Genomic DNA, 21,385 nt, shown 5'->3' with positions numbered 1-21,385 from the left:
CAGGCAAAGGGACAATAATGGAAATGCTAGCGACACGTTATGGCACTTGTACTGCAATATAGTTCATTATGTCTCTATAAGGAATTGGCACACTCAAGTTATGAAATCATGAAATACAAGTAACAATCTAAAAATATGTTGGAACAGAGCCCACCAGGGAGTGTGTGTTGCTTTCCATTGCAACAGTACTCTGAAGAAAAAGTCCTGCGGTTAAGCTAAACAACATACAAAGAAGAGAAAATGGGAATACAAAAGTTTAATATCTTATTAAAACAATTAGCAGTGCCTCACTAAATTTAGTCCAAACTCCACTACAAATAAAACACTTAAGATCATTTATAACTTGCAATTAATTTTTGCGAAAGTTGTTGAATTTTCTTTTTCTAAATAGATTAGGATTTTCACCACACATTTGTTATATTCATAAATAACTTCTGAATCAGGATCTGACAGTAAGTTGGGACTGCTTTCAGTTTTTGTTTGCCTGTTCCTAATGAGATCTTACATATCATTCTGTACTAGAATTCCCTGTTTCTCAAAGATGTACGTTCAGATGCCAGTGCCTCAGTGACTTGGTAAATGCTCAGTAGATTTCCATGCACGTGCAGGAAGAGTCCTGCTGAAATCGGTTGAAATCAATTAGATAGCACTTACAAAGGAATGAAAACATGTGGCAGAAGCTCAGAACATAAACATTAGAACTACACAGGGGACAAAAATTCCATTCTGCAAAGAATTAGGAGAAGTCAACTGTTGTCTTACTTCCAATCAGAAACAAATCATTAAAATGTCAAAATCCTCAAGGAAGTAAAATTCTGGGAGAGAGATTGGCTTGAGTTGATAGAAATGTCTCCATTTTTACTCAAATTTTCCTTAATTTTACATCATATAACACAAACATCCTGATTTTTAATTAAAATGCTATTCTGAAATGAAAGTATTAAAAAGTTCTCTCCTCAAATATTGCAAGAATACCACCCTTTTTACCCACTTAGATTTTACAAAATAATATTGTGGACATACTAACACAGTTTCAGCCTCATAAAAACTTTGACTTAGCATCCACCTGCTCACTTTTTACAGCTTTATTACATATTTAATATAACAGAAAGATAGTTCATAATTTTCTCTCTGCTTTCTGATCTTATCTCTGTGTATTTCTTTGCCACCAAATTTCAGCCACAGGCTCCAGATTAATTTTCTGCAACCATTGATATGAGCCAAAGTATACTTCATTGACAGTTTTCTAAAAATGAACTGAAAAAAAGAGGTATGACTACAGATACATGGCATTTTTATGAATAAGCTACCAGTTCATATAACAGTTCATACTAACTTGTGTATGTGTTCCTTAAAATATTCCTTGTGAAATAAATGTGACTTTAATAAAAATGGAACCTATGCTAGCATGAATGGCTTTTCAAAGATTTCTTCCAGATGAGGCTCAGGTAGGTCTTTCTGTCAGAAAGGTCACACTCACCTTGCTGGGGAGGCAGGTGGCAGCAGAATCAGGCTCTCAGGATCTGAACAGAAACAAGATGCAGGATAGACTTATCCAAGAGGAATTTACACATGCGGAACCCTAAGGCTAAAGAGCCTCAAAACCAGAAAAAGACAAAGGGCTGGTTAAAATCAATGCCTCACTCTCCTGGGTGCTCTAAAAGGGAAAGCACAAAGGTGTAACATTCCCACTCAGATAAAGAGCTGAACAGTTTGGAAGTTAACATTGACTTATTTTAGAAGAGTTCTTGTAATTTTTTTGCCATGCAACATATCAATGACAGTATGGCATAAAAACTCGGAGCTAAAAATGGTCAGAAAACCTGAAGTTGCCCTCAAAAAACTTCACAGCTTTCTCTTGGAATTTTCCAAATAAATGAAAGAGAGCATCCTTCTAACTTGTTTCAAAGTAATGTTGCAATAATAATTACGATTTCACTGGTTTCAAAAAGTACTATTTCTTGAGATTTTTCTGTCCCTTCCCCAACTGCCCTCAGATCTTTTTTTCCACTAGTAGTGGTAAGGAAAAAGCAAAAATTTTGTGAAAATCCCTATATCTACTACCTTCTTTTTTTTTCTTGAATCAAGAACTATGAACAAATGTATAAAAGTACCTTTCTGTTTAAGCAGGAAAATTAATTTCAGTTTCCCAACTGGCAAATTTAAAGATGTCACCAATGTAGACAGTTATCTCATATATTTTTTTATTTTAATTAAGCTATATTTTCAATTCAGACTATTTTGGTAAAAGTATAACTGGCTGTGAATATTTTTTTTCTTTTGTTCTCAGTGCAAGCCAGCACTCTCAGTATTTATAAAAAGCACGGTGAACTAACACAAGCACAGACCTTCTCTATCTTACATCTTCCCCAGACCCTGTGTGACTGTGATCTCCTGAATATCTTGACTGTTTTGCATCATAAAACTTAAACAGAAAAAAACCTGAGTCACTCAGGGTATTTGTTTGCCAGTGCAGCTTGTTGCCTATGATACATGTTCCAGTACTTTATCCAGTCTGTTTTAAAAATGTCTCAAGGGATGAAGAAACTTGGGAAAGTGTTTCACAGCCAATCGGGGCTCCTAGTTAGGAAGTGTTTCCAGTTACTCAGCCAAAATCCTGTTTTTCTTGTTTATTTCATGCCCCAGGTTCTAGGGGTAGTGTGTTGTTTCAGGGTGTAGGTGAGTCCTCTGTCTTTGTCAAAACATAGAGTTGAGGTTGCTGGTGGTGAGTCAGAGTGTGCTCTAAAGAAATTCAAATGTCAGAATCTGAGTCAGGGTCACGCTGTAAACCATTCTCAACGTTCGTCCCAGAGATCAGGTAGAGAAAATAACTGCTGCTATTTATCCCACACTTCTGTCCTGTTCTGTTTTCAGCTTCATTCCACCCAGTGGCATTAACTGTTACAGCAAATAAGGGAGAGCACGTCAATATTTCCTTCATCAGAATGGCAGCAAAAGAGGAAGATGCAGTGATCTACAAAAATGGTAATCAACCTTTCTCTCTTGTCTTTTCTTTTCCTGCTATCCTTGTCTTAATCAGTGCCACATAACTGTTTTAAAGCCATTGTTGATAATGCCTACACTGTGCAACTGGAGCAGCACAGCAGACATAATTCCATACACATTCAGTGTTTTCTAAAGGAGACATTTGTCGTACCCAATATATTGAGTTGATCTGGTTCTCCTCCACCAGAATGCCAAATCGTCTGTTCATACCTTTGCTTTTGTTTCTCACTTTCTTTTGTTTTCCTTCTTTATCTCCTCATGTATTTACCTGGTTGATTTTAGCATCCTTTTTTTTTTTTTTTTTTTGGTCTGTGACACCATGAAGGCCTAGCTACTGCACCTTTCTTTGCATTTCTACTGCTTTTCAAGTGCGTAGCTTTCCTTCTTCAAATGTCTTTTAAAGGCCATTTAGCTTCTAGAATGCTCTTCAGTCTAAGAAATTCAGCACTAGTAATCTGTTATTAGAAAGACAAAACTGTCAGCAAAATCTAATCCTTATTTCATTCAACTACAAAGATTAGTCAGGTTGCAAAATTTTGTACATCAGCTTTTCTAACATGGCACCTAAATCACATGTAACTCACTATTCAGCTGTGTGTTGCTACTACTTGACACTTGGATAGATGTGCAGTTTGCTATCTACCTCCTGTAGAAATGTCGTAAGATACTGGTCACTAGAAGTGACAGTGCTTTCATACTTAATCAGAATGTTAGACCAAAAAAAAATTGTAGCTGTGGAAAGCACTGGTCCATCTTTATCTACTGATAATCTGGTTTACAGTGAGCTACTGAAAGAGTAAGTAAATAGAGCAGGATGAGGTAAGGAAGAGCGAGCACACTGCAAAAGAATCAATGCCTCAAACCCAGCTGCTGTGCACTTCTGCTGGAAAAGAAAAATAACCAGAAGGTGTCTTTTAAAAAGGCAATATGCAAAGCAGAGTTTCTTAAAGACCTATTTCTTTGCTCTTCAGAGATTCATCTATGGCAGTGCACAATGGAGAAAGTTTGCCATCACTTGTCTTTTCAGGGTCCCCAAGGACATTTTGTGATCTCCTGTTAGCATTTTCTCATACAAGAACCAGCTGATATGTTGGAGCAGGAGTGCTTGCATCATGGTGCTGCTTTAGCTGGGATTTCAGCTGGAAATTTGGCAAAAAGCCTCAGACTGGCTATAAGTCTGGACAGTAGGTCAAGCTCTCCACCTGAAATTGCAGCTGATATAGCATCTCTGAGGATTCCTGATGCAGCAGCTGGCAAAGAAGAGAAAATACTTGTCCTGTTGTATTTAACTGTTGCAGTCTTTCACTTCAGTCATTTAAAATACCACTTGCAGACCCTCACAAAGGCTATCTAGAGAATGAGACTACCCTGCTAAACAAGATTGCTTTAAGACATTGGCATAACACGTGCCATCTTGGAAAACAAGCCACAAAACCTGAACCTTGTTAACAGACTGTAAGCATAAGGCTTTCTTAATACTTTGCTGCCAAGTTTGTTTTGCAGCTTGTAACTCAAAAGACATGCAAAAAATGGTCCCATAGTTTCAAAATTAATCCCTTTCATTCTTTGTTCTTTTTCTTTGACCCTGTTTTCTTGAAGAACTGTTATGTGTTTTAACGGACTAAACTGACTCAAGACACTTTTGCTGTTTTTGCAGCCAAGTTTTACATTTCTAGGCTGCCTGAAATTTTACTATAGTCAGATTGATGGTATGATCACAGGCAGTGATCTGATGCTGTTTACCTTCCAAATTATTTCAGCAAAGTGAAAAAAAGTTGTTTTGTTATCAGTGTGACTATAAGGGGATGTAGTAGTTAAGGATATTTGATTTGTGGGAGTATCATTTGGTTAATGGTCATTCCACATAAAAGACTAAGACAAGAAACAGGAGAAATAATAAATAAACAGACACACAAGCCCTAAGGAGTAGCAGATGACAGATGAAACATCAAAGGGCAGAGCTCTCCAGTTTCTGAAGGCCACTAAGGGAACAACACAAAGCCCTGAGCAGCTTCAGCCAGAGCTTTGTAAGTGTAGGAAAAAGGAAGCAGGATTACCACGGGTCTCAGGGGGAAAGAGTAAACTTGTTATGGCATGATTGAGGGGGACTGTGAGCACGTGTGAAATCATGGGATATTTAGAGAAAGGGCCAAACAGGAGAAAAGGAGGGTTCAAAGCGAAAACTTTGGAAAGAAAGCAGCATAAGAAAATGGGGCAAGAGGCAGATAAAAGGTGCCACAGGTCTGGCCAAGCTCTGCACTACAGTTGGTCTAGTCTTATTAAACTCTATTCTTAATTATTCTTCAACATAAGTGTGCCCTTTACCTGTTCACATACGTGTAATCTGCTAGTGACCTTCAAGCCAGGCTACAAGGCACAACAAGTATGACTGGAAACATATGCCAGGGGTCAAAGGGGCTCAACGTGTCTGGGGCCAGCAACTGCAGAGATAAGGGTCTAAGGACAGTTATACCAGAGACCCATTTGCATGTGCATGTGACGCTCATGAACTTCAAGCCAGGCTAATCGGCGAGTAGGATAAGTGGGCTGAGAGCCAGCTATTAGAGAGGCTATAGGTCCAGCTAAGACCCAGTTTTGGGTGTGTGGGTGTATGAGATCGGCCAGCAAGCTTGACTAGCTGCAAGCAAGAATAGGATCAGGCTGTCTGGGTTGTTCACGTGTACATGAGTCCCATGTGCACACGCAGTACCTGCACAGGCACAGTTCTGCTGTGTGGGTCTGTTGGTGCTTGGCTTTGTTAGTACACCATATGTGAGCATGTGCACGTATGTTTTGGCAATAGCTGGCTGGACCTGGCATTAGCCAACTCCAGTAGCTTTGCTTTAACAGACTGCAGTGGAAGGACTCCCAGGGGTCCTGACATCCACTGAATGCAGCTTCTTTTTGACAGCAACCAGTGTTCAAACATTGTTACTTGTTAGTCCAGAGGGACAGGAGAAAACAATGCTATTGCCTTACTTAGCAGGCATGCATAACCAACTGCAGCAAACCTAGAATAACAGAGATAAGGTCCCTTGGTTAAAAAAAAAAAAAAAAAAAAAAAACCAAACAAAAAAAACCCCAAAAAACTAGAAAAGACAGAAACATGTTAAGTCTTGGAAGAAAAGATGTGCTGTGTTCTTCCTGCTTTGGTCTTTTAAGCAAATCTTTGTGCTACTTAAAGTAAATAGGCCCTGGCTGGCATTTACTTTTGACTCCTTCCAGCCACACCAGAGTCCTTACAGATTGTCAACCCTCACTTCAGGAAAGGCCAGGAAACAAAATGAACACTTTTAACCACTAGACTCTTAGGAACATTCCTGTAAAGCAATGCTGAACACAAAGTTGTTTGTCCCATTCATCTACTAAATCTCCTCAAGATCTAGCTTCCTTTGTACTTGCACCTCTCCAATTATCAAAAACTAGTCTACCTAAAGAGCCATCAGCATATTCATAATTAATAGATAGATTCTGCTGCTTAGCTCATCCCAGCTGTCCTTCCTCAGTAACCAATGCAAACTCACTTCTGTCTGTAGATGGTCAATGACTTCTGTCTGTTGTATCTGTATGCTTCTTCCCCAGGTTCCTTCATTCACTCTGTGCCCAGGCATGAAGTGCCAGGGGAACTGGAAGTCTCCTATCCTCAGGTTCAACCACAGGATGCAGGGGTTTACTCTGCCAGATATATAGGAGGAAACCTCTTTACTTCTGCTTACACAAGGCTTATTGTAAGACGTAAGTTCCATTAATATGTGCTGATGATTAATTGTTTAAAGTCATAATGAATCTGCAAGGAAACTTACACTGTGCCCAAATAAGGACCAAAATCTTTCTTGACACAAGATGCCATCAGGTTATGTCAGAAGAAATTTTTTTCCCAAGGATCTCTTGTACAATCTGACAGTGATTTAAGCAGCTGAGAGAGAAAAGAAAATCAGATTTTTGTTCAATTCATCTTAGTTCTTGCCAGAACAGCTATCTGTTTTCTCAGCATCTCAGCTTTGCAAACACCAAGTATGAATGAGGCAGGTCTCTCATGAATGAGAGATGTGAGTCTGAGCTCAAAACAGGAATTTTCAAGTGACTTTGCTCTCTATGGTGGGCTATGTACAAGCTCCATTTATCCTAAATCCTATCATCTTTAGCATACATTATTGTAATTTCAGAAACTACTCCAGCCTTAATTAGCTCTTAAAGTTCACTTCCCAGTGGACAACAGGACCAGTTTACAATGCAGGCAGGTATTTTCCATTAAGTATTCTATATGTCTTGTAGCTCATGCTGCTATGTCCATTTTCATCAAATATAAAGAAAATAATATTCTAGTAACTTGGATAGAAATAGAAAACCAATAAGTAAAAATAAATAGCTGTTCAAATATCTTACATTATAAAGAAAATGTTTCTGATGGTAAAGTGTATTTTACTTGCTAACATCCACAGAATACTTCCAGAATACTTCCATTACAAATGAATAAATCTAATGCCCCAAATTGGGATTTTGAGCTATTGCCACCTTACTAAACAAAATGATCCAAGATCTGTTCTCTACTCTAGTGCCAAGCGGCACAGCAGAAGACTTACCCATAAATTCTTCCCCGTCTTGAAATAGGCTTTTGCCTTGACCATCTTGCCTACTGCAAAAACTCCTGCACGCTGTCTGGGAGAGTGGTAGGGAGCACACTGACAATAAAGAGAATGGATGATCACATGCCACTGCACAAGCACATGCTCTGTCTTTCTTTGAATTAGCATTATAGACACAGGCTGATGATTATTAGCAAAGCTTTTTTTTTTTTTAAAGTATCCACATGTAAGAATGTTACTCTGGGAGAAGGAGAAGACAGAGCTCAAGCACCATGTTGATTGACTAAATGTTTGCTGAAATCTGGAAAAGCTGATCCAAGTCTAGATTACCCAGTTTCCATAAGCTGCCTTGGGACTTTCCAGTTTATTATCTTCTCAGTCCTAGCTTTACACTAGAGGAAGGTGTGAAAGTCAGTTTCTGTGATCTAAGAAACGTTACAAACCAAATACTGAAAATTATTGCGCCTCTTCAGGTCCCACTGATTTCAAAAGCAGCTTAAAGAATTTTGCATTTTGTAACTATAGATTAAGCATTTACATAATGAAGTCATAATACTTATTTAAAGCTTGAGCTCTGCTTCTATTAAATTAAGTGTCAAATTAAAATATCTATTAAATCAGTATCTCTCACTGGCAGGATTAATGGCACTATCTTTTTAAATTATGAAGTAGGAAAGAAAATCATGGCAGGCATTAGAACAAACAATTGCTCTTAGTCCACTAATTCCAGAAAAAACAGGTCACCAGTTGATTGATCTTTGTTACAAAGACACAGTGAAGACAATAAAGTCACAACAGATGTGAACTAATGTGTCTAATGACTTTCAAGAACAATATATTGTTACAGAAAAAAATTATGAATTGCCAAATGCTGGTACGATGCCAGTGATGCCAGGCTTGGTCCTGCTGGCTTACTACCAGTACAGTCAGCTCCAGGTGAAGCCTGGACCTTTTGTAGGTCTTGGATCCCTGTTGCAAGAATAGAAATCTTAAATATAACATCTTTCTCCACTTACTTTTTCCAAAAACTCTGACAAAATAATCTGTCTCTGGTTTCAAAGAAAGGAAGACTTTCCTAGTTCCTTCTTTGAAGATTTTGTGTAGCATTACTGCATACTATGCAGCGTTTCTGATCCAGAGAGAGAGGCACTTTCACAATCAAAAAAGTGATTTCTTACATTAGGTCAGTTGGCTGGGGTTTTGGGAGCTCCATGTGGATCATATTTTTACGTATTTTACTGTTTGTCTTAATTAAAAACAAATTTAGTACTTGATTGGTTACTGAATAAGAAGACCACAAATATGTCATTAAATTTTTCCATAAAAGGATGTGAAGCCCAGAAATGGGGCCCTTCCTGTAGCTCCCATTGCCCTTCCTGCATGAACAATGGCATTTGTCATGAAGATACTGGGGAATGCATCTGTCCTCCAGGTTTTATGGGAAAAACATGTGAGAAAGGTAAGCAAATATTATTTTCACAGATTGACTGTTAATTTGTTCTCAGTAGCATAAATTGGCAGATTATTGATGGAAGCAGAAAGTGGAGAAGCCTCGTTTCACCCTTTGTACATACATCATTTACAGCTGGTGCTGGAGACAGGACAGTGTTAGGTGAAATAAACCCTGAATTAGTAAGGATGCTCTTGTGTTTTAACTTCTCCCCCTCTTCTGCTAGTAGAATTTGTGTTGCTAAGGGAGATGAATGTTTTCAGCTCTTCTTGGTCAATATGCACTTGGACAGTGTGCTGGATAACCTCACCTAGGCTCCTTTTCCCATGAGAAGCTGAACCAGATGATCTTTTGAGGTCACTTCCAACCTGGGCTGTGCTATGGTTCCCCTGAAATCAGTATGCTCGAAGCTACTGACTGACTTTAAATGCATGGTAAAATAGGAGATCCTAAGGATACACTGGCACTGGGAAATGCAGCCCTGTGTTAGAGACTCCCTGGCTACTTCTGAACAAGCTGCTAATTTGCTCACAAGGGAATTTCCCTCTGTAGAAGCATATCAACAGCATATATCTGTTAGTGCATATCTATGTCTGTAAATTAGTTTGAATTCTGGAAGAATTACAGCAGGCACCACATTGCTCTTATCTCTCCAAGTAACTTTTGGGTTCAGTGCTAAATATGTATCCTAATATTCTGACTGGATTGTAGTGCTGCAAATACTAGAGCTAAGCTATTGGAATAGTTGACATCTGAACCACTCCAGCATAGCATTGATCTTACCAGAAAAGCAAAAACCTGAGCTTGGCATTTCCACGAAGTTCTAAGAAGACTATTTGGTCTTCCTGGCATTATTTGCCCATTTTATATTTTAAAGGCTTATAAAAAGGATTTACTGCTGAAGCTCTGTCCACACATACCCAAAGCAATGGGTGCTTTGCTGATGAATCTGCACATGGCAGAAAGTTATGTTTGTTTCTGCTGCCTGAACTTAACCACTAGAGCAGCCATGGCTTAAGTTATTATGGATGTTAATGTATCTGGTATCTGCATGGTAAAAATGCTGATTTTTAAATTTTCATTCATGTTTTCTGTTGTCTAAAGCTGTATCATTAGAAGCATTAGCTCTTCTGTGGACTTAATGCTGTTAGACTATTCTTTCCCTCTTCATTCAATAGCTTGTGGAGCCAATACATTTGGCAAAACATGTGAAGAGAGCTGTAAGGAAAACTATGGCTGCAGAAACTATATGTTCTGTCTACCGGATCCATATGGTTGTTCTTGTGCCACAGGATGGATGGGGCTGGAATGTGATAAAGGTATAGTAAAAAACAGGAGGAATGGTGGAGTCCTTAGTGTGCTGCACGTAGGAAATACAGAAGAGAACTAATGGAGGAGAATAAAAGACAGGATTTTTTACATTCTGTAAAAGAGGAAAAATAATATTCACCCATGTCAGAGGACCATGTCAGATTCTCAGAAAAAGGACATAGTAAACTTGAAAACTATTCAAATTATTCTGCAAAATTAATTGATGTTCTAAATTGATGCCAAAAATCCTCTAGCATCTCCAGTCTTGCCATATTTCTACAAGTCGAACTGAGCAATTTGATGCCAAACAGATATTCATTGCTGAGCAATACTAAGCATAATCAGCTATTTCAATTAGACTGCAATGTCTTTGGGACATGAAGCACAAGTTCCTTTATGGATAGGTGTCATCTTGTTCAATGGCCACATACCTGATGAAGCCTTTGGACACTACTATCACAGTGTAAGTGAAAAAACAGCAGAGACTGAAGAAACTTCTACATTGTCATCTAGTCCACAAATGACAGGCATGGATACAAATGTGCTCTACATTTTTTACATTAGTGTGCTCTCAGGATGCTCTGTGGATGATCAAGCACTAATACCTATATAGTTTCAAACTCAAGCCAGCTGAGGGAACTAAAGCCTACTGGAGAATTGATTCATGAGATTGAAAATTGATAGAAAATATTTTCTAGTACCCTTACACTAACTGGAAACATATGTACTTGCAGAATGCAACCCTGGTTTTTATGGGTCGGATTGCAAACTCAAATGTAATTGTCACAATCGAGGGACATGTGACAGATTTAAGGGCTGCATCTGCTCCCTTGGATGGCATGGTCTGCAGTGTGAAAAAGAAGGTAAAGCAAGGTAACACGGTAGTAAACGGCTTTTCCCAGTGTAACTGAAACAGATCTTTATGCTGGTACAGCATTACCACTGCAGCCTTCCAGCCTGGTATCTTTGCTGTGTTGATTATCTTCCAGGGGGACAGACACTTCTGTACCTCCTTATTGCAATACAGTGTTTTTAAGCCTCTGCCCCATATTCTGCAATTAGCAGGTTTGTACGCTGCCATTTCATCTGATCTTGCTTTCATTAGAGGTAGATTTTCAAACCTGGCTCCACAGAATTTGACAATGACCTTAATATCAATTACTGGCTAAAGCTGCATGTACTACCTGCACAATCAGATTTTGGATAGGCTTATGGTGCTTTACCATTACCTACCTCTTATTCATCTTCATACAATCATTTCTATACCATGTGCCTCATGATCTGAAATTAATGACTGAGACACAAACACAACCCCAGAGTTTAAAACAGCTCGGTCTCTCTGAAAATGTTAAACTTGAAGAGCTGGGTACACCTCATTTAGAATCTCATTGGTTTCAGACAAGGTTCACACACAGTATTTTACAATATGCACGCAGCATCTATAATTTCTGCTTAATAAACAAACTGACAAATCCAGTGTTAACTTGTAAAAGCTTTCAAGTGCAAAAACAAGCAGAGAAATAAGACTGTGATCCACCAGCCAAACTATGCTGTTGTGATCTGACTGCTCTTATAAACAAACAAAATGGAGAGTAAATAGGTAGTGTACATTCAGCACAAAAAGTGTGTATGACTTCGACAGCTACACTGTCTGTGCTTGGAGTGTCAGTGAGAAAGAGAGGAGAAGGGAGAGCAAAACAAAGGAGAGTGGGCACAGGGCTTGTTCTTTCTGACATGACATTTACACTGCTGTAGCAGGGCTGACTTTGATAAGTGTGATCCTTGCAGTTGTTGACATGAATGAAGGGAGACCCAGACACCTATGCTACTGGTGCTCATTGTACACCTAAACTTGTTTTGGTGCTGCCTTTTTAAAGTCCTGCTTAAAGACTGACATTAAAATACTATATATCTTCTGTAGGTTCAGCAGATCTTTCACCTCAGATAGAAAACTTACTAGATCCTGTAGAACTCAATTCTGGTGTTGAGTTCAGGCCTTTTTGTATAGCGACTGGGATGCCACTTCCTAAATCTGAAGAATTTAAACTTTTGAAGCAAGACGGAACTGTCCTAAGGGTAGGCTCCTGATTTAATTGCTTCCTATTATTTCTGATGTTTATTTTTTACTTGATCTGTAGTCAGTGCACACTATGGTTTTCAAGCATAATGTAACATTTCGATATTCTGAGGTACCTCATGAACTCATAAGCACATACGAAACTATGGAATTGACCAGACCATTGCAGACCATTTCTATTGAAATCACTGAACGCTGGATGAGTTCCTAAACTGTGAGAAAGTCTCATGGGAATCTTCCTATATGCCCACATTTTTCAGGTCCTGTACATCTTTTGTCATTTCAGCCTGCCCTAATTGTTACCAGTAATCGCTCTGAAGCCATGTTTACAATTAATCGAATCCAGCCCCGTGACACAGGAACCTGGGTCTGCAGTGTGCAGACAGTAGCAGGAATGGCAGAGAAACCATTTCAAGTTACAGTCAAAGGTAAAAGCACAAATCTTGTTAAATGTCTTTGCCTCTCTACTTTTAAGGGCAGCTTTATAGTCAAACATGGCAGAGCTTTCGGTTATCTGCATTGCAAGAAAATGTCTGAACAAGTGTCTACGGTCAGAATATGAACAGAAAACCTTTGTAAGCAACATACTATTGTGTATTAAAAAATAAGCATGGTGGTAGGAATTAGAAATAAATACAAGTTGGTTTTTTTTATAAAGATCTAAACCGTCAGCTTTAGGGTGTAAAGCCCTGTCTACTTCATAAGAGTTTTGAAGAGTATCTCCCATTTTCCTGTTGATCTAGGAAGATACCAGAGTTTTACTGATACAGGGAATTAAAAGGCTGGTTTAATACTTGCATTCTTGCTCAGTTCCTCCTGTGCCACAGTATGCCCCAAGGCTGACAGACAGTGGACATAATTTTCTCATAATTGATATCAATGCTGAGTTACATCTTGGAGATGGACCTGTTGTGTCAACAAAACTCCTGTACAAGCCGGCAAAACGTTACCAGTCCTGGATGTCTGTGGAAGGTAAGAAGGCATTCTTAAATTCCCTTAAGCACAAACTTCAGCTGCATGCTGAAACATAATGTGGTGTCTGCTCTTGACTAGATCCAAAAGATTCTAAAATGCATATAAGTTAAATCTTTTATGACTGGATGCATGACTTTTTGCATACCACTACGTATAATGTTATTGTGGATGTGGTACACTGACAGTAGTCAAAAGTGCATGTTCAGTTTTCAGTAACCAAGGACTTCTCCCCTCCTTCCTTAAGATAAACTGTACTCGATGTTGGGCCCAACTGTTGAAATCTCCTGTGTAAATAGCAGATTTTCAAAAGTAGTGAGCAGGATGGGGGCATCCTGGAGGATCTACAGTCTCTTTTTGTGTCTGTTACACACTCTGGTGAGACAAACATCTTACCTAAGTATTTATCAGGAATGGCACGGGTAAAACGAAGACTTCTTGTGAGTTAGATGACCTCTTACAGCCCTGTTTTACCATTTTATGCAAAGCCTAAAATATTATAGGAAACATTAACAAGCTTTAACAAGTAGCAAACAACTTTTATTACTAATTTGAGAAAACCCAAGATCTGCATACACAATGCATACTGCCTAAGCAACCAGTCTTGCTCTGTCCTAAAGCAAGGGCAGATGGAAACATCTCTTAGGCTAGGTTGAAGCTCAACTTAAATATAAAGATTTTATACTTGTAAATAGTTTATCTTGGTGAATAAGAAACAAAAGAAGAGTCTAAGTATCTTATCTTCCATGGTTAGTGGTTCAGGAGTATTTTCCAAACCTTTTCTTCCTTAACATTTTTCAGCATGGACTATGGCTTTACTTTCTCCTTTTGTTGTCAGTAAAAGGCACAACTAAAAGACTGGACAATCTGGAGCCAAAAACGGAGTATCAGTTTTGTGTTCAGCTGAGTCGTCAAGGGGAAGGAGGGGAAGGCCATCCTGGGCCACAAGCTAGCTTCACGACAGCTGCGCTTGGTAAGTCATTGCATTGGCTTTTCACAAAAGGGCTGTTTCAGCTGCTTTTCTCTTTAATCGGTTCCCTGATCTCTGCCAGAACACTTTCATTTGAACAAAGAAGGCTGGACGTGAATTCTATGTAGAATCTTTGAAAATAACCTCACACAAAGAAGAAGAAAAAAAGAAGGGAAAACCCCAACCAATCCAGAAGTGAATAAAACCAGAAAGAGACAGAGCTATTATTCTCCCTGATTTGGAGGTGAGGGATCTGGGAAAGGAAAATTTATGTAATTTGAATGGCTATGCAGCAGAGTCGGAGATACAATTCACTTCTTTTGCTTGCCAGTCCTTCCTCCTAATACTGGATCAGTCCTTCCTCTTAGTATTAGATCAGTTTACTTTAAAAACGGAGATGTCTGAACAAGCAGAAAAGCTTTTAGTCCACCGAGGGTACAGTCCAAACTGAATACAGGCATAGAAAATAAATTAGGATTACACCAGGAACTGTTTAACAAGAGAGCAAAATAGCTGGTTTCTCACATCTAAAAAGCTCATCTGCACCACCAGCTCAGTGAAGAGACCTTTTTCTTGACACAGCAGCTGTTGATAAGATACTTTGGGACTATCAGTACCTCTTAGATGTAATTTCTGCAATTTGGGTTTGGTGGCAGGGAGAATTACCCTTTGTCACCCCAATCTAGGGCAAGTGGTTGGGATCAACTGGTACCCCTATTTTAACTTGCATACCCGACACACATGAAATGTTGTTCCCTGTCTTATTTGGCTTTTCCAAGGTCTTCCTCCACCAGAAGGTCTCACTCTCTTTCCAAAAAGTATGACATCCCTGAATCTGTCATGGCATCCTTTAACACTGAGGACAGAGGATGATATTCGTGTTGAAGTGGAAAGGAAAAGCGTGAATGACAACGGTGATGAGAGCAGTGTCATTACTCAAGTGCCAGGAAATATGTCAACACTGATCATTAAAGATCTTGAGCCTAGACAGCAATATATGTGCAGGGTACGGGTGAACACCAGATCCCAAGGAGAATGGAGCAACTATCTGTATGCATGGACTTTCAGTGACAGTAAGTAGCTGATTCACATCCTTCTGTTTAATTCTTCCTCTTTCCTCCAGTTATCAGACTGATTGTCACTTGATGACTAAGTTAAATGCAATCCTTTGTTCTGGTAGCACTCAGTTCCTGGTGATCACTTGTGTTTGTTATTATGAAGATAGCTCAGTGTCCAAGGAAATTCTTATGCTGGAAATTATCAGGAACTAATGATTAGTTTAAAAGAAAAAAAAAGGGGGGGGGGGGGGGAACAAATTAAAAGCTTGGGACTCTGCATCTTCATTTCAGTGCAATTCATGCTTCTAACACATGAAGCATCTTTTTCCTCCTTATAATGGTGAACCCTCAGAGTTCACTACTCCAGGCTCTTTTGTTACTCCAGAAAAACACTCAGACCCTGCAATTCAGCTATGTCAATTCAGAAATAGTCATAGTTAAAGACTGAAGACAAGATACAATGCAAGGTAAAAACTGTATGAGCAAAGAGTAGTTGTGTGCTGCACTGAAGACTAATGACTGCCTTTGAATTCCCCGAGTGTGAGTGGTGTCCTTTCATAATGCCCCAGCAAATGCCCTGTCTGAATGGAGTCTCATCTGAACAGGTGTCCCTCGGAATGGCTGATGGGTGCCACTGCCCATACCACACACTAGAAAGGTGGGCTTCTTCCTCCCTACAGGCCATGTGAGGAGGCCCTCACTGAGATCCTACATGTATTAACAGAAGTGACAATGACTGTCATGGAACACTCCAGCTTTCTGAGCTCTGATGCCAAACTGCACTAAGAAAAATATAAGGGTACTGTTTTCCAGAAGATACTTAGCTTAGTAGTCATGGGCATGTCCACAAATCTAGTACTCACCCCTGCTGGTGGTTTTCTGATGCAATTTGTGGAAATGTTGGTATCAGTTTCCCCTCTTTCTAACAGCCTGTATCCTGACAGGGAATTGTTCCCTGAAGCAGTGAAAGTATGAGACGTGGGAGTCATATGGGAATGATGATTCAGTATAGAAGGAAATTAACCCTTTCTGCATTAATCGGAATGCAATTGTGTTGCGTACAGCTCAGATAATCTGATCTTCATTCAAGGACAGGAGTATACTGAATGCTGTTCCAACCTCTCTTGGAAGTATAGAGTACTGCAATGTGGGTGACAGCACATCAGGTTCATAAAAAATACTGCATTCAGTCACCATAGCTTGTCAACAAAATTTTGCCTCTGTTTAGTGCAGCAAAAGCACTGAGGAAAGTGTTTGGCTCCCTGTGGGGAAGAGAAAGATGTACACTTCAATGCTTTGTGTGTATTTGTGTTTGTTCTCAGGAATCCCTCCTGCACCATACAACATCAGGTTTTCTAACACCACAGACACATCCTCAGTCATCTCTTGGACAACTGCTGAGGGTCATTCCATCTCTTCCATCATCATCAGCTACAAAATTTATGGGAAGGCTGAGTACAACCACATCGACATTATCATAAAGAACACCAGCATTACTCAATACCATCTCAAGGGCCTTGAGCCAAACACTGTGTACCAGGTTCAGATTAATGCTCAGAATAATATTGGCCTGAGCAACCCAAACACATCGTTTGAACTGAAGACTCTTCCGGAAACTAAAGGTTAGTCATTCCATCATGCTCAGCTTGCACAAGCCATGGCTGGCAGTGCAAACTAGTTAGCTAAGACAAAGTCATAATGTTATTTTTTAATTTTAGGTTTTTTTCACTTTTAATTTTGAGGCACAACAAAGCATCACCAAAATTTGATTCTCAGTTTACTCAGTTCCCAGTCATTGGTGAAGTGACAACACGTAATATTTTTGTGTGTCCACTAGAAAGTGCCCTACAGTTCATAAATTAAAGGAGCTACATATAATAGGATTATTAAATCACTGAATGTGACCTGAGCTCTGCTCTGCCTGAATTCAGCAGGATCTACAGTGCTCATACATGTGCAAATCAGAACATCTAATGTCTGTGACATTTTTGGAAAACAAAAGGATGTATCTCTATGCCTGTATACAGCTTACAAGACAAGAGTATTTAGCTATACGCTGTTCATATTTTTTTCAGAATTACCTGGAAATAATAATGAACTCTTTATGTGCTTCCTCAACAGCTCCGTATGAATCTAAAGGAGGCAAAATGCTGCTTATTGCTATCCTTGGCTCTGCAGGGATGACCTGTGTAACAATCCTCCTGGCCTTTCTCATTATGCTGCAGTTAAAGCGAGCCAACTTCCAGCGTCGAATGGCTCAGGCTTTCCAAAATGTGGTGGTGGGTTTCTAGCTTTCCTGTGTCAGTGTGGTTGTTAATTTTGGCACCACCTTTTCCTGTTTTTTCCAATTTATTTTCCTTGGCCTTCCCACTGTCTTCTCTTCACCCGTGCAATTAGTACAGATGTAAAGCTTCTCTGCTACTGACTCCAGAGCTAAAGCAATCACAGTTATAGGTTATGAGGTATAAAACCTGACTTGGAAAAAGTTGCACACCAGTTATCCTTCTCCCTTTTCTGCCTTGTCACACTTGTGTACAAGTATAAAGCCAGGCAGAACAGAGGAGCCTGTTCTCCCTCTATGAAGTTGTACCTGATTTTGAAAGCTACCATATTATTTAATGTTGCTTTTGAGCGTCAGCAACTGCTCCACTGGGGACAGCACACCAAGGATCAGTCAATGGCAACATCAAGAGTTCTGGCTATAAGGAAATTGCTGAAGGTCGTAACATCACATAGAGACATCTATATATAAATATACATGTATATATTTGTATCCTGCTGTAGTGTCTTTATCACTCTGCTTTCCAGTGCTGTTCTCTCTCTTCAAAGGGGAACCTGTGAAACAGAATGAAGCTGGACCAAAGAGTTCCTACATATGGATCTGCATAGGTTGTTTGATAAATAGGGGGGCAGGGGGCTCTTCCAAAAAGGTGATCAGTCCCCATGCCACACAGAATTGCTCCTGCTCCTTGTCCTGAAACTTTTCCGACAGAAGTATTTTATGGGAATGTGTAACTGAAGTAGAGATGTCTCCCCAAGTATGGAGGAAGATCATTTCCTCTCTTTTTTGTTTCCTTGCTTCTTCTTTCCTCAGTCTTCCTACTGAGCCTAATCAGCACAGGATTTAGCCAAGCTTAATATGAGATAAATCTCAAACCTAAGACTTAAAACTGGTTTTGAGATCAGTTTTACCAAATGATTTTTGTTCATCTGCTTCATCTTCAAGGTGATTGTAAAATGTTCAGGAGGCCTAGGTCTACAAAGGTACACATGCATAAATTAGGAGCCTGAGTAATTTAGTGTATCTGGTCAGAAGTGCTTGACGAAGTCAGTGTCTACACTAGGTATAACTGTCTACTGCACTCCCTCTTGCATAAACAAGGGATGGATCAGGCTCTGTGTGTGTGTGTGTGTACATGAGTGAGCACACATATATTTGGGGAGTGTAATCAGAGCATTGCTCAGTAAAGTAGAAATCACCGTTCATGTCATTTGCTTAACTCTGTTACAGAGGGAAGAGCCAGCTGTACAGTTTAACTCAGGTACTCTCACCCTGAGCAGGAAAGCCAAAAACAGCCCAGATCCCACTATTTATCCAGTCCTTGAGTGGAATGACATAAAATTTCAAGATGTGATTGGGGAAGGTAACTTTGGGCAAGTCCTGAAAGCACGCATTAAGAAAGATGGCTTACGCATGGATGCTGCGATTAAAAGGATGAAAGGTAGTAAAGATCGGAGACGCTGAGACTAAAGACTTTTCTTGGTTGTTTGTTCCAAGTGTTTCCCTGTCATAAGAAATGCTTAGTAGCCCTCTCCTAAAGATAAAATGAATACTCAAAGTTGCTAGTGAAATCATATCAGCTGTCACTAGGCTAAGATTTGTGTCCTGGCAAAGACTGTATTTCTGCATGGTCCAGTTGGTTTATATTTATCTTTACTTGTTGATATCATTAACTATTCTGTATTTTTCAATTCATAGATCAGTATGAACTTCAGTGTGAGTTCATCTGCAAAATGGGAGCCATTAAAAGATTCATTTAATAGAGAAGAGCGCAGAGCTACCCTTGGGGCACAACATTTGCTCATCTTGCTTTACCTTAGCTATTCAGAGACAATGTACCTGTGCATCTACAGGATCTACATCTACATCTATGACAATCACTCATTTTCATTGTACTCTTCAGATGTGACTGCCACATTCTAGAGAGAACTGTAATGCATAGCATACGCCAGGAATGTATATATTTTCTTGCATTTCACGAGGTCATTATCTAGGCAAACCGGCAGACACTCAAGTATGATGATCATTTAAAAAACGCGAAGTCTGCATACAGGCAGTTATAGTCAACAGCACACATAAGGAAATATTTTAGACAGCTAGTTTTCATATCTGCTATGACATTCTTACATTCTCAAATAATAAGGGAAGTGACATGGTATATTAAGATGATTTCTTTCTCTGCAGATGGCTGCTACAGACATTAGGTTCTCTCTTTATTTCCTTTGATTGAAAAATCTTACTCTTTTTCAGCACATACTAATGTGTCTTAAGAGTTTTTCTTTTTCTGTTGGGGCTGAAGAAGTAGTCCCTCAAAGAACCCAGAGTCCTCACATTTAACAACAATATGATCATGAATTCAGTTCGAAGGAAAACATAAATACATGTTTATTTGATTTTCAGACTACGCCTCAAAAGATGACCACAGAGACTTTGCTGGAGAACTTGAAGTTCTTTGTAAACTTGGTCATCATCCCAACATCATAAATCTTTTGGGAGCATGTGAACATCGAGGTAAGATGCTCTTGAGTATATGGACTTCAAAAATTACTTTTAAAAATCCCAGACAGTGCAGCCCATAGAAACACTAGCTTATAAGTAGATCTTCCTAAAACATTTGTAAAAAAATGAAATTAACTTGTTTATCTACAAACCCACATTAATCCTTCAGAAAAAATGCTCATCAACAGCTCTGCACCTCAGAATTATGATGTTTGATATTTCTGTCTAGTCTCTTCTATGTTTATTTCTTTTTCCCTCAGAGCAGTGCAAACATCCAAATACTATTACTGACTATCTTTCACTCTGTGATATACTCACCATCTGATGTTTCATTAGGATATCTTTATCTTGCTATTGAATATGCCCCCCATGGAAATCTACTGGACTTCCTTCGGAAAAGCAGAGTTCTGGAGACAGACCCAGCATTTGCTATTGCCAACAGTACTGCCTCTACACTTTCCTCTCAGCAACTTCTCCATTTTGCAGCAGACGTCGCTAGAGGAATGGACTACTTGAGCCAGAAACAGGTCAGTCTTAAACTCTCTACCCACTGAAGGCACAGCAATTAATTTTTCAGGGACTGTGCCTTTTAGTAAAATCAAAGTAAAATTTTAGTTTGAGCTTCTATAGCACCCACTGGATTAGTTTTATCATCACTATCAAACACTAGGTCACGGGGAATCAAGGAAGAGACATTAAAACTTAGAAACAACACGGTAACTAACTGCTTTCATCTGCAGATAAAGTTTAAAATGTTTTTGGTATTGACATACCAAAGCAGTTTTGGTTTTTGTTCTTATTCTGACTGTTTATAATTTTCAGTATAGCACTAAAATAATACATATAAAGCTTACAGATACTGTGGTGATTCCCTTTTTTTTTTTTTTTTTTTTTTTTTTTAAGTTTATTCATCGAGATTTGGCAGCAAGAAACATCTTGGTTGGAGAAAATTATGTTGCAAAAATAGCTGACTTTGGCTTATCAAGAGGTCAAGAAGTTTATGTTAAGAAGACCATGGTAAGGATTAAAACAAACTAATATAGTCTATTTTCCTCATATTTTGTTTTCTTGTTTCTTACTATTGTTTTCAAATGAAGAAAAATACAGACTTATTAGATACTACAAAAACTGATTATTTAAATATTCTATATTAACATGTATTTATATTAATATTC

At 39.0% G+C, this 21,385-nt stretch overlaps 1 protein-coding gene across 1 annotated transcript in view; it reads left to right on the top strand.

Moving 5' to 3' along the window:
* TEK (TEK receptor tyrosine kinase) overlaps positions 1 to 21,385 on the top strand; it is a 43,858-nt gene that overhangs the window by 15,073 nt on the left and 7,400 nt on the right. Inside the window, exons 3-18 of the mRNA XM_080372684.1 lie at positions 2,875 to 2,985; positions 6,589 to 6,741; positions 8,920 to 9,051; positions 10,221 to 10,361; positions 11,088 to 11,216; positions 12,275 to 12,429; positions 12,717 to 12,858; positions 13,241 to 13,402; positions 14,241 to 14,375; positions 15,152 to 15,445; positions 16,753 to 17,052; positions 17,552 to 17,709; positions 18,942 to 19,152; positions 20,112 to 20,222; positions 20,547 to 20,737; positions 21,114 to 21,227. Coding sequence (XP_080228810.1) covers positions 2,875 to 2,985; positions 6,589 to 6,741; positions 8,920 to 9,051; positions 10,221 to 10,361; positions 11,088 to 11,216; positions 12,275 to 12,429; positions 12,717 to 12,858; positions 13,241 to 13,402; positions 14,241 to 14,375; positions 15,152 to 15,445; positions 16,753 to 17,052; positions 17,552 to 17,709; positions 18,942 to 19,152; positions 20,112 to 20,222; positions 20,547 to 20,737; positions 21,114 to 21,227 — 2,639 coding nt within the window. The remainder of the gene's footprint in view (positions 1 to 2,874; positions 2,986 to 6,588; positions 6,742 to 8,919; positions 9,052 to 10,220; positions 10,362 to 11,087; positions 11,217 to 12,274; positions 12,430 to 12,716; positions 12,859 to 13,240; positions 13,403 to 14,240; positions 14,376 to 15,151; positions 15,446 to 16,752; positions 17,053 to 17,551; positions 17,710 to 18,941; positions 19,153 to 20,111; positions 20,223 to 20,546; positions 20,738 to 21,113; positions 21,228 to 21,385) is intronic.

The sequence above is a fragment of the Falco punctatus genome (genome assembly GCF_963210335.1).
Source record: "Falco punctatus genome assembly, chromosome: Z".
In the NCBI taxonomy this organism is placed as follows: Eukaryota; Metazoa; Chordata; class Aves; order Falconiformes; family Falconidae; genus Falco; species Falco punctatus.
The sequence above is the reverse complement of the archived record's forward strand: the minus strand, read 5'-3'. Positions and strand labels throughout refer to the sequence as shown.